The 17,569-nt window shown below is 37.4% G+C and overlaps 1 protein-coding gene across 1 annotated transcript in view; it reads right to left on the bottom strand.

Moving 5' to 3' along the window:
• BRD7 (bromodomain containing 7) overlaps window positions 1-17,569 on the bottom strand; it is a 30,884-nt gene that overhangs the window by 699 nt on the left and 12,616 nt on the right. Inside the window, exons 7-16 of the mRNA XM_074968628.1 lie at window positions 15,179-15,363; window positions 13,688-13,811; window positions 12,549-12,624; window positions 11,326-11,433; window positions 9,978-10,110; window positions 7,636-7,747; window positions 3,964-4,020; window positions 2,623-2,731; window positions 2,312-2,455; window positions 680-823 (exon numbers count right to left, since the gene is read on the bottom strand). Coding sequence (XP_074824729.1) covers window positions 680-823; window positions 2,312-2,455; window positions 2,623-2,731; window positions 3,964-4,020; window positions 7,636-7,747; window positions 9,978-10,110; window positions 11,326-11,433; window positions 12,549-12,624; window positions 13,688-13,811; window positions 15,179-15,363 — 1,192 coding nt within the window. The remainder of the gene's footprint in view (window positions 1-679; window positions 824-2,311; window positions 2,456-2,622; window positions 2,732-3,963; window positions 4,021-7,635; window positions 7,748-9,977; window positions 10,111-11,325; window positions 11,434-12,548; window positions 12,625-13,687; window positions 13,812-15,178; window positions 15,364-17,569) is intronic.

The raw sequence follows: 17,569 nt of genomic DNA, 5'->3' as shown, positions 1-17,569 counted from the left end.
TTAATGCAGTGTACATGTTGAAACATCTGCTAATTCAAAAGTGTCAGTTTCTGTTGCAGTGTCAATATCCATGTTAAGTTGTATAGCCTAGGCCATAAAAAGGGAGGTGTGTATTTAAGGCAAACAAATGCAAAATAGTATAAATACAAACATTGCAGTAGTAAACTTAGTCATTTCATGACTGACTTGCCAACCATAAAATGACATTACTGAGGCTTAAATCTTTAATTCCTGTTCTTTTCACTATTTTCAATATGTGGCGGCTTCATAACTGAGCACCCTTAAATGGAAAGCTTAAAAAAGGAAAAATTCTAATGCATACATGCCAAATTAATATTAAAAATGCTTAAGAGCAGTCAATGCAATTTTTTCTACATGTGTTGTTTTCATCTTCAGTCAGATGCAAAAATCGCAACATACACAGACAGGGAAAATTTTTTTACTCTACTAATTTAAGTGGTTGTACCAATTCTGCACACTTTTCTCTAAACAACAAAGTTACCTTTGGGCTGAGAATAATCATGTCAAATTTCCACCCAAAAAGTATTTAAAAAAGGGAGAGAGACCAGCAGCTGGGACTCCACCTTAACTTCTGCAGTTGCTACCAACAATACTACAATGACTTGCAGATGTAGTTTTGCTCTACTGCAATGCGTGTCTAAATACACTCTCTACTCACCATCTGTTAAATCCACAAAGCTGGCTTCAGTGTCAGGTACAGGAACTGAAATTCCCATTGCTTTTCGGATTCCATACGTGCTTACAATGTCGCCTGGAGTCACTTGTTGCGCAAGTTCTTTTAAATTATTGGTCACTCTCTCCGCTAGAAAGTTAGAATACTGTAAATTAATTTGTGTTTTTACAAATTGCCCAGAAGAGTTGAAGTCTGACTTTCAGCACAGCTGTAAATAATATTTAGCTTTGGTGAATTTGTATTTATATAAAAACTAAATAAGCTCCTATAATAGCAGAGACATCTTACTGTCACTCAGACAGTTAAATCTACTGGCTCTTTGCTTCTCCTGTGCTGCACTTGGCATTGCAGGGGAGCAGATGGGCATTAATCACACAGTAAAGGCACTAGGAACCAGAGGGAGAGAAAATGCAGCATTTTCCTTGCACATTCCAAAACTGTTACTTACCAGCAGATTTTCTGGAGAGAGTGGGGTGAGCTGGAGAAAGGAGGAGATGATGAAACAGCTCCTTACTAAGACCCCTTTGAGAAGCAACAGAAGCTAGACAAATTTAAAGCACACGGTAATGCTGCTGCAAGCATCATTAACTTGCTCCATATCATAAGGGTCACAATGCAAACAGCTGGTGGAAAACCAATGACGAATGACCAGTGCCCTGAGCGCCACATGATCTTTGGGTTTGGGTATTTTGCCTTTGATTCTCAATCCTGCATGTGAACAAGAGGCCATGCTATTGCCCCTTTTCACTTTAAATGCAGTAGTTCTCAGATCCCACAGCTGTAAAGTACATCACATCAGCTATTTTTTCCCCTCAGGAAAGGGAGGATTTGGTCTACTTTAGACTTGCATGGAATTGGTAAGATGTATGTGGCTAATGGAAGAGGAAATGCACTACGAGAATGCACAAGAGCTAGAAGCCTCTCAAACTGACATGACGTTTTAGAATTAAGCTATAATTCTCAAATATTTACTTGACCTTAGCTGACAAACAGAACACTTCACATTGTACAACTGTTTAGATACATCGCACACAATCACTCAAGAAGGCAGTTACTTTTACAGATTAGTAATTTCCAAATAGGGAAATTAAGCAGAGGGGAAGCTTGCTTTAAGGCAATATCAGAGTTTGGATTAGTACCCAGGCCATCTATTTTGTGCTTATAGCACACTGAGAATTTCACACTAAAATAACTCAATCCTCAGATGTACAAGGCTTTAATAGTCACCATAAGCAACTAAAAGTTAGAGTTCTGTCATAACTTGTTAACATCCAACAATCCAAGGTGGTGCACTGCATATCAATTACTATCTCAGCTGAAGGAGCTGGAATGCCACTGTGAGACAGTTATTCAGAAAGAAAATCAAACAGAAGCCACCTGATTCATGTGCTCCTTGGCCAGAATTGACAAGCGGGGCCTCGAGTTGTTCTGACTGTCCTATTTTAACACAACACTCAACAAATTCACCTCCAGTTTCACACTAAAGATAAGTTTAACCAAAAAGTCACTCTTTACCCAATGTACAAATTTACTAGGAAGTTCTTAACCTGTAATAACTTTATACAAATTCCAACTGACCTAATTGTTTTCTAAACATCAATTAAATGTTATACTCACCCAGATGCATTTCTTTGTAAGATGGACCCAAAAGACAAATCATATTGGGAGGTGGTTTTGTACTCAGTCGTTCATTTTGAGCATCTTGGAGCTCTCTGAGTAACTTTGTGGTTTCATCAAGTTTCTTCTGGAAGATTTCAGCCTCTGATTGATAGAAAAGCCCGTGTCAGTGAAAGGAGGAGATTATAGAGAGAGAGAGAGAGAGAGAGACACACACATTCACATGCTACAGCAAACCAATTACAGGATAATACAAAATACAATGTGCCCAAAAATAGCACTTGCATTCCTAATTGCAATAGATTACTCACCTTCAGAGTCAAATTCCTCTACATGAATTCCAAAATTTGTTACTGCTTTCAGTGCTGTAAGCCTATCATTACTAGAGTCCAACTTGTTGGCCGCATCTGTTTCTATAATCTGCAAATAAGTGTTTAAATGAAGTTTTTAAAAAATGCTTTTGCAGTCGTCTTCGTGTACGCACAAGTGCCTCAGTTGGCACGTGACCAGGATTCATCACTTATTTGGTCTGCTGGTTGTATCAGTAGCTTTCCTGGCTTGGGCTGGGTACTGACTGGGAGTGCAACGCAAACGCTGATGCATGCCACCGCTTTTGCAGTGTGTAAATTAGAAAACTGTCAGATATTGGGGGACTGACTAATTTAGATTTACCCCATTTGTTCTTCACTTCAAAGCAACAATAATCTTTTACTGTTCTATAGTTAACTATTCCATCCCATTTATGTATTTTCAGAGTTGCAAGTATCCAGAGCTCTGGGCACACACATAAAAGTAATGTAACAAACATACAAATTATGACCAGCCTCCAAATATAAACTCCTCCTGAACCCATCCCAAACCAGGATTCTCCCACAACCCACATTCCCCCCCAAAAGCCATTAAGCAAATAAGCTGAAGATCAAACAATCTGGGTTCTGGAGCACCAAAAGAAGATGAAATTCCAAAGTACAGTCCATTCGCTGAAAATACTGGCTCCAGCCCCCTCCCAACTGAACATCGGGTGCTGAGTTAATTGGTTCAGTAACACAAGACGACAGGCAATTTGAGATAACCAGGCCCTAAGCAATTTGGGGCACTGGAGATTTAAAATCTGTATCTTAAATGACAAGTTGTACAAAATTACTGTAGTATGTTGCAGGCACCGGAAAATATTGACTCCTGTAATCAAAGTTCTGAATGACACACAATAACAAATATAAACTTGTACATGTCTCATTCTGTGCATTGTAAACGTGGAAGATTTTACTTCAGAATAAATGCTTCAGGTTTTTCTGTCACACAGATTGGTTTTGATATCAATCAGATCTACATTCTGATGTGAGATTTACCTTTTGGACTTTATCCTCGCAACTTGGAATACAAAACAGTTACAAAAAAAGCATGCAGTTTTGAATGGTGGTACACAACATCTGTTTATATAACTGCACACATTTCTCCAGCTTTAAGCTATTGTGCAGTTAGGAGCAATGTTCCCTCTAATTTTTGACAGGCTGTGTGCGCAAAAAATTTCTTCTGAGCAAATTTTTGTGCACGCAGGGTTTAGGTTCACACGCACAGCTTAGAGGGAACAGTGGTTAGGGGTTAAAAATGCCTTTTGGAGTAGCTGCTTGGAAAAAGATAGAAAATATCACCTCCACATCTTTTGTTGTATCGCTTCTCCCATGCTGACCTTCTGCATCCACCATTGGCTGAAATTATGAGAAAGTATTTAGTATGACATTTAAAATGGAGTTCCTATTTTAAAGGACAAAGCAAAACCAGAACCTTACAGTGGGATACTCATAAATGGAGGGAGACAAAACAGTGTTATGGGTTTTCATTGGTAACAAAAACTACAAAGCAGTTAACGGACAGAACATTCCTTATATTTGTCTTGTACAAGAAATTAGCAGTAAGGGGTTTTCCTTCTATTAAGTTGTTTGGACCAGGCTAGTGCAATTACTATAATGACAACCACTTCAGTAAATATTGCAAAATGCCTTCCATTATCCTTTTTGCAAATGTTTCCTTTTTGAACCAAAATTTTCAAATTTTCTTTGCATGCATGAAAGTTTTTTGTTTTGGGGGTTTTTTTGTGGAAAATTCCTTTCTAAGTTAGAGACTGAAACACATGTTCTAATCATATTTTTCTTTAAGTCTAAAGCAAAAGTGACTGAATCCTGTAAGTGGTCCTGAGATAATGTCTCTGGGGTTAAAGAAAAAAATAAAACTAAATAAATAGTACTTCTGGGCAGAGGTTCACTGCCCAGTGTCCATAAGTATGAAACTGACTAATTTGCAGCCAAAAATTATCTTCAGTCATAAGGGCAGCCAACAATTTTTCAAATGTTGATCAATTAATTTGTTAATATCTCAGAGCTATGAACTCCCCATTCCTTTCAATGGTGTGAAACTCTAAAACCTAATACTTTAAAAATGGGAACATAGTTAACTAGACCGATTTTTTTATTTTATTTAAAAAGGCTTTCAGCTCACTCTGGGACTGTGGGCAGCATTTTGTTACCACACTTCCTTCCTGCCAAATCAGCCCTTCTGCCTGGTGAGAACATTCAGCATGAGCACTTGCTAAAACTTCACAGGGATCAAGGAGGATTAGATGGGTAAATAACTAAGTATTTAATTAGCAGAATAATAATACCCTACCCTTTTATTCACCTCAGGAAAGACTCATTCTCCTAGGCTAATCAGATGGGCTGCTGCTAAGGGTACACTAAACTTTTAATGGAAATTGAGCAAAAACCTCCTGCTCCCAAAAATGCAAAACTTTACTCCCTTACCAGTAAAAACAAAAGAAAATTGTGGGCCGACTCTACAGAGACCATTAAAGTAGGGAGGGGGCAAGGACTTGGTTCATTTTGCAAGTTTTCACTTTGTTACAGAACTTGAGGGCCAGATTGTCTCCTAGGTTGGAAAGAAAAAGAAAAAAAAGCACAAGGAACAAAAGACATGCCACTCAATTTCCACCTCAACCTTTTATCAAGAGAAGGTGAACCTATCAGTGGGGTCAATTCCTGACTGCTAATACCACTGGTTCTAGGGCACAATGTCAGAATGAACAGCAGTCTCAGAGTCTTTCCTGTCTGCAGAGCTGAATACCCCCAGAAGAGCTTCACTAGATCTGGGGATGCACCACAATCAGATCCATTATCCTGCTTATGGAAATGGAAGTGACAGTGATCTAGTCCTATATTTTCCTATTCTAAAGACACAGTTGTCATAATATAAAGCTGTGATGATGGCTAGTTAAACCCTGCAAAAAACTGTTTCCAGCCATTCACCAACAGCAAAGGCAAGAATTCTCCCCTCCCATTCATCTCAGAGGTTTGTGCTTAACTGTGACGATTTAAATATTATAAGGAAAGGACAATCTTTTTTTTCTTTAGAAAAGTAGAATTTAAATTCATTAATAGTTACATCAATGCAACATTAGGGCTCAAAGTTACAAAAGGAGAATGCACTTCCTGCATGTTATGACATACATTAAATACATTCAACTGCCCATTTGCAAAGCAACAGTTGCACATCTGTACTATTTCAAACATAGCCTAAGTTAACATTGTTACAGGAGCCTTCCCTTCTGCATTTCCTGGCTTTTATTTTAACTGTGACTTAATGCTGCATTAGATCTTGTTGTATAAAAATTGTGTTTGGAATGACTGCATACAAGTGGCAAAATACACAGTGTGTTTTGCTTGTGCTATAGTTCACAGAAGAGCAAGTTTAGTTTAAGTCATTGGCTTTTTGTACTTTCTTTCTGTAAAGCCAGGTTCACCTTAGTATCATGAATTGAACCACACAGACAGAGGGACGAATAAAACTAGAACCGGTAAGTTGTCAAGGCATCTAGAACTCCTCTAATGCCTTTTCTATATGTCCTAATGATCAGATTTTAAAGTTCTAAACATCATGGGAAGACACGAGAACCATATTGTATATTTAATGATCAGCTAGCAGGCTCAGTTCTTCAAAAGTTGTTATGCATACAGAACACACTATACCTCTGCTTGGTGCCCATCTTCTGCACTCAGGAACTATTCTGCTTATGGTAAGTTACTACTACTTATAAAAATTAAGTTTGAAAATGCTCATCTGCAGAGTTTCAACTGTTCACTGTGGAATTATTTATTTAAAAAAGTAATTGACAAGTCTTGTCAATTTATGCTATGAAGCCATGTTTTATGAGTATGCACTCTGTCCATCATGTGGTTTTATATAAAGTTGGGTAATAGTTACATACTATAAGGTTATAAAAGTTACTGCGTACAACAATACATAAAGCTGAATCAATTTTTGTAAATCAAGCTGGCATAACTGCATTTTTGCCTTTGGAAAGCAGTCAGTGTTTGCTACTCTCTCTTTCCAGCTTTTTTTGCTACAACTATCTTCTGGAAAACCATACCAGTTGTCAAACTTATGAGATTTGCTTCAGAACATGAGTCTAATTGCACATTCAGTCAACTTCCTGCTTCAATCTACTTAAGTGACTCTGCTGGACAATACCCCCAACTATTACACGTTGACTGTTTTTCCCTCCCAGTATTCTCTATAACAAAGAGTTTAAAAATGCAAAAGCATAAACTAGAGGTATATGAAATGATCTGAAAGTGAATTTCTTACATCAAATTATATTCTCGGCTTCACTTTCAGTGGAGAATGAAAACCAGATTAAAACATTTCATTCAGTCTATGAATTGTTTTTGAAAAGATTTAATCTTTTAATAATTGTAACTCATTGCCTATAATGGGATGTGTTGTGGGGACCAATGGGAAACTCCCAAGCCCTGAATATGTAGGGTTTTGTTCCAAGGACTTGTGTATGAATGTATGAGAAAATATCCTTTTTGATCTTGAAAGGCAGAAAACTTGAAGCTACTCGAGGTGAAGTCCTTTATTTAATCCTTAAATCAAACAGTTTGACAACTGCAACAGCAACATCCAACCCCCCAAAAATCTGCACCATATCCTGGCAGAACTACTTTAAGGCCTTATCTAGCCTAGGACAATAGATCATATTTAACAATGGGTTAACAAACATGTTTTAACAGTTAGGACATACAGGGTTTAACACATTTCAAAACCCATTCATTTGTCAATCATCGACTTGAGGGTGGACGCATGTTAATTAAAACGTGATAGGATCTAACTAGACTAGGAAAATGGGTCATGTTCAAAAACATATTAGCTAAGAGTTAGAAATGCCAGTTTCTAAATCACATCAGCCCAACTGGCTTCAGAACTTTTAATTTTCATTCTCTTCTAGAGATAAACCAAGCACTAGAAAGTTCCCAAATCACAATTCTTACCGTTTCTAGTTCTTTCAGAGATCTAGAATATCCCCCTTTAGTTAAAACATCCAGCAAACCATCAGCCATTACACATGGGTAGTCTTGAGACTTTGCCAAAAAATTCTGAATACTGAAAGGTAATTACAAAGAAATCAATTTCACATCAAGCATGGATGACAGAAAAAAACCTGTAAATGGTTAGTATGTCAAACCACCATATTGAACTTTGAAAATGCTGATATTAGAAGACTGGAAAGGGATTCAGTCTAATAGGTTTTTACTTTTTGTTTAAATAGCCAAGGCTTTTGTGGCCTGTGGACTAACTTAGAGTCCCAATGTAGCCTACAATGCAACTGAATAGTGCTTTAAGCAGCAAGTTCTCAAACTGAAATTAGTTTTGCATGTTTGATATTCATTATTGCTATTGCACTTGTTTAAACAATTCAGGTATTTGAAATGAGCTATATCATGGAGTATTAACAACACTAGAAAGTTTTCTAATTTTCTTTCAGGAGATGCTTCTAAAGCACATCAAGACAAAGGTGTATTCATAACTATCAAATAAATGCTCACGGAGTAGAGGCATTAGAATCGAGGGTGGTTATAAAAGACGTGAGACAGTTACAGTAATTTTGCTCAGTATAATAAATCTGATCATCATTTCAAGCACTATATACATTATATTTGAAACTGAAGTTTGTGTAGCACTGAGATGTCCCATAGCTACCACCATGGTTCATGAACTGACATTTGACACCAGTAGTAAAGGTGCCTTAGAAGTAATAAAGTACTCTATCTAAACATCCATAGCCATCAACACTAGTCTTCAGTTTCTGAACGGTATTAAAGCAGGATGGCACACTTTCTAAGATTTCAAAAACGCAATGGTTTCACCAGGGAAATAACTGCAGGGGAGTGTATTTTCATTTTTTATGAACATCTTTGTACACTAAGCAACTATCTAGGGACTTCTACCAAGCATATCACCATTGCATCTGAGTGCAAAAATACCTTTAAGTATTTAACAATATAAGCATACAGAAATATAGTTAACTGAAAGAAAGCTATTAAGTTCTGATGAAAGTGAAACCCAGATTATTTTTGAAGTCACTCATTAACTATTTTATTTATACAATTGTGTGTGTGGGGGGAATTAAGTAGTATTTTAAAATTAAACATGCAGATCTCCCTCAGATCTTCTGCATATTCATATACTTTGGATAGATAGCTTTAAAGATTAGCTCTTAGAAAAAGTTTTTTTTCCCCAGGAAACCACACTTGCAGTCTTATTTTAAAGCAGTTGTGGAATTACACATTGTTGGATTATGGCAACAGCAACTAAGCAAGTCAGTACAAAGATGACTCATTTATTTGCACAGAGCAATCAAACTGGTTAAAACATGTGAAAACCTATCATAATTTATGGCAGTCATTAAGAGCCTGAAAAATACAGTTTTCCAGTATCAGTCAGTGTTACCTTTGCAATGGAGTTTTTGATTTCATGCACTTCATGGATCAAGAGTATCAAACTCCCTAAGATTGCTCTTCCCTTGCTAATGTCACAGGTGCATTGTTATTAAAGGAGCTGTGTCTTAAAATAGCACCAATTTTAAAAGGTAGAGTAGGTGAACTATGAGTAAGTACCAGAATCTTGTTTGGTTGCATTCAATATGCAAGACACAGCCTTAACCATCAATATTTGACTACCACAACTGTTTTATTGAAATTACTTCAGAAACTTTAACTTAAGATTAGTTTGTTTTACTGCTAAAGGTAAGCATAATAGATGAAATGGGATATCTTCATCACAAAGGAGAATTAGATGCTGCAACTGCTACTGATAGGGAAACAGACAGGGGTGAAACTGAGCCAGTACCGGCCCGTATGCAGCCCACGTTAAAGCGCTGCCTTTCACCTCCCCCGACAGCGTCTGGGGGGGTCTGTAGCAGCAGGGTCGTCCACAGGGAAGGCAGGAACATTAAAGCGCTGCTGCAGTGTTTTAACATCGTTGCCCCTTTTGTCCCCTCCACCCCCGGGGCCACAGATGCAGGGGGCCAAAAGGGCGGCTGTTGGAGCCTCGGGCCCTTTTAAATCGCTGCTGGAGCCCTGGGCGACAGGGGCCAGGCAGCACGGATGGGCTGGCTGGGGGAGACTGACCCCTCAGCCCCGCCTGAGGCACCGGCCCCCAGAACCAGTAAGAATTTATTATTACTTTCACCCCTGGAAACAGGTATATTTACGTTTTCCTAGATATGCATAGGTTACGATAAACAATCTTTAACGAAGTCTGTACAAACTCTACTTACTCTCAAGATAACTTCAGTAATTGTCAAACTGGAATACAGATCTTTCTTACTTACCTGAAACATTCTGGATTAGAATCTTCCCCGTACGTTGAATAGATTAAGTCAGAATCATCCTTGCTGATGTTTGAAAATGTGGAGTCATAGGCTGGAGCATAGGAACTGTAGGGCCCATAATTCAAGTATACCACTGTTGAATAATACAATATCACTAATTAATCTTATCTTACATGTGCACAATATCAGATTCTAACATTAGGAGTAACATTCAGTGTTCTAAAGTTGTCCCAAACAGGGAACCTTTAAGCAATGCATTTCTTACAAGTTTTTACTAATTTGTTGCATCAATTTAATTCCAAGAGTTTCTTACATACAAACATTCTATCAACTATATCTGGTTAAAGCACTAGAATACATACAGAAGTACAGTCCTGCACTGGCAGGTATACAGACTAAATGACTTAAAAGGGATTTTCCATCCCATTTCTTCGTTGTGTAGAAGTTATTTGGCTTCTACGTGATACAGTCCCTACATAAAGCTGAATTCTCCAAAAAGCATGATGTAAAAATGCATGCCATCACTGAGTATGTACAAATCTGTATTTCCACATAGACTTTAAGGCCAGAAGGGACCATCATGAGCATCTAGTCTGTTCTTGTGTACGCTGGAGGCCACAGAACCTCTCCCACCCACTCCAGTAATAGACCCGTAACATCTGGCTGAGTTACTGAAGTCCTCAAATCATGGTTTAAAGACTTCAAGTTAGAGAGAATCTACCATTTACACTCGCAAGTGATGCATGCCCCATGCTGCAGAGGAAGATGAAAAACCCCAGGGTCTCTTCCAATCTGAACCAGAGACCCCAGGGTCTCTTCCAATCCTCAAATACGGTGATCAGTTAGACTCTGAGCATGTGATCAAAACCCACCAGCCAGACACCTGGGAAAGAATTTGTTGTTGTAACTCAGAGCCCTAACACTTTCCTATCTCTAATGGAAATACCTTGCCTGATGCATGGTATGACTGCATTAGCCTTTTTTCACGGCCACATCACATTGCAGCTCATAGTCCCGTGATCAACCAATACACCCAGTACACATGAAAAGGAACAACTGTGCCGACCTAATCATTTGCATCTGTGCATGTAAGTATGTACATTTTTGCACATGCAGTTTTGAAAATATTTTAGCTCTGCTTAAGTAGTTGTTTGATAGATAATATATGAAGAGGATATGTAATATTCTGCTTCAAAGAACAATTGAGAATACTACGATTTTGCTCTAACAGCTGCATAAAACCCAGTTCCAAGCTGTTTGGTTGGCTGTCGTGAGGTTTAAATACCTAGCTTAGATGAGCTACTGCTGTTAAGAGAAAAAAGGTTTAAAGAAAATATGTAGCATTCACCTGGAGTAACTTTGTTCCTTTTGTCTTCTTTGAACCCCTGTAATGTATTAACTCCTGACTGTAGTCTTCCAGCTGTCATACCTAACTTCACAGGGCTGTAACCTGGTTCTATAATACAGCACATCACAAAACAGAAGTGACCAAGGAATAGTTAACAACATTAAACAGATGCAAAATGTCCAACTTAATATGGGAGTTCAGTGCACAAATTCTGTCAGTCTGCAATTTCCAAAGATTTAAGATCAAACTATACAGATACCATAAAAAAAAAAATCAGGTGTTCTCAAAATTGCATTAACTCCCTGTTTGAGTGAGGCCATTGTGAACAGATGCACATCTGCAAAAATTTAAGTACGACAGACCCAAATAATACCAGTCTCTGATTATGTATTTAATGTTAAATATGTTTAAACAAACATTTATATATTTACAAGTAATACTAGAAAGAGTTGCTGGGTAAACAATTACCACCACCTTCCATAGAAAATTCACTGCTAATATAAAGTTCTTTCCCTCCTACCCATGCTACACTATCTGAGATAGCATAAAAAAAGAATTCACATAGAATGTAACATAACTTGGATCCCAATTCTTCATCCTTGCCAAGTTCTGCTTGGTGCAGAAACCAGGGGAGGGGAAGGGACAGCGTTAGGTCACCTTTATACTTCCTCCCATTCTGGGGTACTTGGGGACTAGTGCAGCACTGACACAAGTTAGGAATAGCCAAAAACTCTAGCCATGCCCCCTTTTAGCTGGAAATGCTCCCTAAACCACATGGCAGGGAGGGGAATGGCACTGCACATCTAAGTGCAGATCTACACTATAGCGGGGACTGACACTCTGGTCAACTTAGCAGGTCTAGTAAAGACCTGCCAAATCGACTGCAGATCGCTCTCCAGTCAATCCCTGTACTCTACCCTGACGAGAAGAGTAAGCTAAGTGGACAGGAAACACCCCGCGGTGTAGAACCCACAGTAACTCGACCTAAGGTACATCGACTCCAGCTATGTTATTCACGTAGTTGGAGTTGCGTAGTATAGGTCGACTTACCACGTTAGTGTAGACACAGCCTAAGTTATCCAAGGATTCCCTAATGGCTTGTTCCAGCAGGTTTGCAGCTCCTCTACACCAATGGAGACATATATAAAATTGGTGGTAACTGAAGCACACACCAAGAGTAGGTCTAGCCATTGATAATTAACATGCTCAACAGACAAACATACCGCCTGCATTAGGGTCAAATGGATTAAGAAGTCCCAGTGTTGTTGTACCATCTGGTTTTCTTCTTTCAAACTCACACTGAAATCAAATTAAATTATTAAAAACATTTGATTTTACAAACAACTTTGGATTCATAATATTTGAACTGATAGGAACTTAGCTTTTAAGAGTTTTAGATGGTACTATAGGGAAAAATTTCAGTGATGCATATTTGTAGTGAGGAGTATTAAGAGATCAGATTTGACCCACAATCTTAAATGTTACAGTAGCTTTGCTATGCTTACACTTACTCTTCAGTTCATACCTTCACAAATGGCCTAAACCCAGGGTATTCAATCATTTAAACGGTAAATGTCAAAATTCAGACTTTTTTTTAAAAAAAAATTGTCTACAATTTGTAACTCCTCCAGTTACCAATTTGTGAAAATTTCTAATTTCATTATTAATAGGGCAAATAGAAATTATTGTTGTGAAAGATTGAACAGATTTATTGCGTTAGATATGACTAATATTCACCTGAAAAAGAGCTCTGTATGGCTCAAATGTTTTTCTCCTTCATCAACAAGGTACAAGGGAATAATATATCTACGAGGCTGCATTCAAATATTTGGTCACAAATGAAATGGGCCTGTTTGTGTTTGTCTAGTGTCTTTAACACCAGTCTTCAGCACAAGATCCCTGTATCATTGGATACAGATAGCAGTCTTTGCTTAGAATGGACTATTCTGAAACAATGGTTTTTGCACGCTAGGGTTAAAATGTTTAGTGGTTCTGCACTGTACCATTTACTATTAAACTTTGAGTCACTTGAAGTTTATCTTTGATTAAAACTGTTTCTAGCAGTCTTTCATAACTGAGCTCTAAAATTCATTCAAAATTTTATTTCAACTGAAGTCAAGAAGTGTAATGGCCCACAGTAGAGATTTTATTTAGTTCAACAAGTTCAGGAAATGTTCAGCTAAAAAGTACTTTTTTTTAAACTTCCTGTGTTTAAAATGTTAGATTTAAATCAAGATTAGACATGAGTAAAACTCAATGCAAATTATAGCATTGTTATACCCAGAATTTCCAATGCTACACAATGTTAAATGGGCATTTCCCAAAGAGTAAAATTGGTTTCGAAATCCACCGAACTATTCACCTGACTGTTCGCAAGTCTTCTTGTTAACTTTCCTCCAGATTCTCTAACGATACGATCAATCTGCTCCTGTTCCCTTTCTAAGTTATTATTCCTTAATTTTTCTTCAAGTAGATCTTTGTCTTTCCTGCAAATAAATACAGTTCCTCACATTATCTGCCTCAAACGAATGAAGTCACTGAATCACAAGTATTGGCAAAGGTTCAATGGAGAAACAGTCTGTGTCAGACTATCACACCAGAATGTCAAGTACCTGGTACATACAAAGGAATTCAGTATGAGCAGGTTTAAACAGGAGAAAATATGCATTAGAAAGCTCTCTCTAAGTAAAGCTGGTTGGTAATTTTTCGCCAAAATGTTTTTTCACTGAAAAATGCCAGTAATCAAAACAAACTATTTGCGGGAAAGGGTCCATTTTGACACATTTTCCAACTTGAAAAAGTTGAAAAAAGTTTCAAAATTGTCAAAGGGGCCCATTTTGACATTTTCAAAACAAGAAATCTTAGGAGTTTGGTTTGGATTGGATTGAATTTATACTAAAAAAAAGTCAAGTCAGAATTGAAACAAAATGTTTTGATTGATCCAAAATGGAATTTTCTTCAGGTTGTTGGATTGTAAAAAATGTTGAAATTAACTTTGTCATGATCCAGGACGGAAAATGTTTGAAATCTCAAATTCTTGCTGGATGGGAATACTTATTCCCGCCTGCTTGATCTATAGGCCAGAGTGGACTTATACAAATAATTTGGTTCTCTGTGTGCTAGTCTCTCTACAGCTGTCTTCACACATGGGTTTCTCCAGTTAGAGATTTGCCAGTTTGGAGCACTGCCATGCTTTGCAGCTGCATTCCCATAAACTAAAAAGAACAGTTTTGGTACATTTATTACAACAGTTTAAACTCTGATTTCCTGGAGTTATGTTGTCATATCTTGAGTACCAACATTCATAAGAATGAAGCCGCTGATTGGCAAATATTTTGAAGTATTTGAGGATATTTCAATATAGCAGAACTGCTGCTGTTACATGCACTCTCTGCAGCGTTTAAGACCTATCTGACAGCAAAAATAGCTAGTAGTTGCCAGCTGAAATTCTCAATAGACTACATATTGTTAAGTGCATCAAAACGTTGAAAAGTCATGTTTGCCAGCTTGCATCAAACTGGCATTACTTGAGTGAGAACAATTAGACACAAAAAAGCCCCCAAAATCTTGAAATGAGTTAGTCTTGGTGCAGAATTACCTTGATAATGCAAAATGAAGACCTTCTATAAAAAGAAAAAACACATTCATGATTATTTTGGCCAAAGGAAAGGGCTAGAAGAAAAAGGAATGGAGTTAAAAAGCAGAAGTAATTTCCAGGAGTCTAGGAATCAGTTTCTTGGTGTATAAACAGTGCCAGAAATGCAACAGGCCATGTCTACGGATGTCTAAAAGCACTTTCTTTCAATGGAATTAGAGTGGGTAACTTTAAATCATTACTTAAACAATACTTTACTTTTTATGTTCCTTGTTGGGGGTTTTGAATGCTTTGATGTCAGCTTCCATAGATTCTTCTTTGTCTTTCCCGAGAACATTGTCATCCTCCCCATTTGGCTGTAATTCCATCTTATCTTTTTGCTTTCTGCTCTGCTGCAAGTCTGCCATGAAATCTATACTCTGTTTTAGGCTCTGTATTCTCTCCTAAAAATATACAAGGCATGTTTTCATTTCACATCTCCTATTAACCCTTTCATAACTTGTTCACAAAGATTTAAGTTAAATGCTTTTCTTTCAACACTATCAACTAGAAAGGACAACTTGGGTCATTAGATGGTTAATAGATTAATATGGACATTGTGTTTAAGAGGTGATCTGGCACCAGTACTGAAGCATGACACTTAAAATAATGGAGTGAGACTCAATTCCAGTGTAGCATTCAGTAGAGAAATATTACATTTTCACTAATTTAACTGGGATCCATATAATGAAAAACATGGAAAAAAGGGCCAAGAGGAAATGTGCGCTTAAGTGATATCGCTGTTTACAGATGGCTGCAATTCTAGTAGCCACAAAAAGTTATCAGCTATAACAAAGTAATGCCTGTGGCCAGTTAAATTTTGTCAAGGTGTTTCTTTAAAATAATAGTCAATGTTAGGAGTGCTATTTTACTTACTATGTAGTGTTAGCAACTAGCTAAGAGCGGGTCTACACTAGAAAGTTTTACTGGCATAGTTGTGTTGGTTAGGAATATGGGGGGAAAAAAACCCCACCACCATCCCTAACAAATCTTGCTGTGCTGCCAAAAGCCCTAGTGTAAATGCAGATATAAAAAAGTCATTTTGCTGATACAGCTTATTCTGAATGGGGAACTGGTTTAAACTATTGCAATAAGAGTTGCATATCCTCCATTTTGGGAGGATAGGCATGATTATATAGTTCTTCTAATATATCTATACTCACAAACCCTTTTAAGTGTAGACAAGGCCTAAGACATTAAACATCTCGTGCATCATTAAAATAAACTGTCAGCTTGGTTCAGCATGGAGAAATCATCTTAAACATAGCTTAACCTTTTGCATATGAATCAAAAGCGGGATTTCTTTTTTTAAGTTAATTTTGCACGAATTTATGAAAGAAAACACAGTGAAGAATCTGCTGTTTAATGAACTCCTGAACATGTAGAGGATGTTCTTATATGTAATTTCATGTTTTGTTATAAAGTAGCATATTTTTATTAGTTCCATCCAAGAAACCATCCAGGAACTGTTACAGCCTTCAGAAAAATAAAATTATTCCACTCTCCCCACCTATTTGTGGGAGCATGGAACACTTCTCCCAATCTCCAACATGAACATTACAGCAATAAAAATGCACATGTTGTGCAGTTATGTCACTATAGCTTGAGTGGAACAGCTGGGTTTTATAGACAAAGGGAAAGGGGATTTTTAGCAGTGACATATTTTGATGTTTTATTTCCCCCTCATTGCTAAGAGCTGCAACAACAACAGAGCAATTTTTCTTTTAAAATATTCAGTAAGCTGATGAATCCTTCTCATGCAGGGTCGAGAAGGAGAAAAAGTAATGTAGGAAGGGTTGGGCTTTTGAGCAAGAAAATAATCAACAGCGTTATTAAATTAAAAAATGAAAAACAATGAAGAGAGTAGAATCAGCCACAGAAAGAAAAGGACTGCATGAAGGTGTTGAATTTCCTGGCTTTTGTTTGTTTCTCATCTTTAAACTTTTTGTTGCTGTATACTGGAAATCATAGTTTGTTCAAAGCAAAACAAATGTGCACCATAAAACAAATTTTAATCAGATTATATTTAAGAAAATCTCAAAGTAGAAGTTTTCTATCATTATTCCTTTAAGAAGCAAAGACGACTCAGGAAACCTACCACTGACCTGGTGTGACCTCAGGCAAATAACATTACCGCTTTGCGCCACTGTCTCCTATCCCACCTGGGGTTTATTTTGTCCATTAGACTGTAGACTCTTTAGGACAAGGACTGTTATTTTATGTTTGTAAAGAATCCAGCAGAATGGCTCTCTGGTCTAGTGTGGAACCCATAGGCACCACTGTAAAACAACACTTACTTTAGATACCTACAATTTGTAAAGCACTAAAATGATCTAATACTAAACTGAAAGCACAAAGGTTATACTATTATTAATGTTCTATGTAGACTATTCTAATTCATACCAGTACAGATTTCTGTACTCCTATATTTAAGGCACATTACATCTGATCCATCTCTAATGTATCTGATACTGGATTTAATGTCTTAATTTTTCATAGCTCCTAGTGACAAGGGTGCAAAAAACTCCTCCTCCCTATTTATAAGTTAAAGGGTGTGATTACGTTGTAATGTCAACCCTTCCCTCCCCAAGATTTTAGCAAAGGGTAGGT

Source organism: Natator depressus, chromosome 12 (assembly GCF_965152275.1).
Source record: "Natator depressus isolate rNatDep1 chromosome 12, rNatDep2.hap1, whole genome shotgun sequence".
Taxonomy (NCBI): Eukaryota; Metazoa; Chordata; order Testudines; family Cheloniidae; genus Natator; species Natator depressus.
This window is presented reverse-complemented; position numbering and strand designations above follow the sequence as displayed.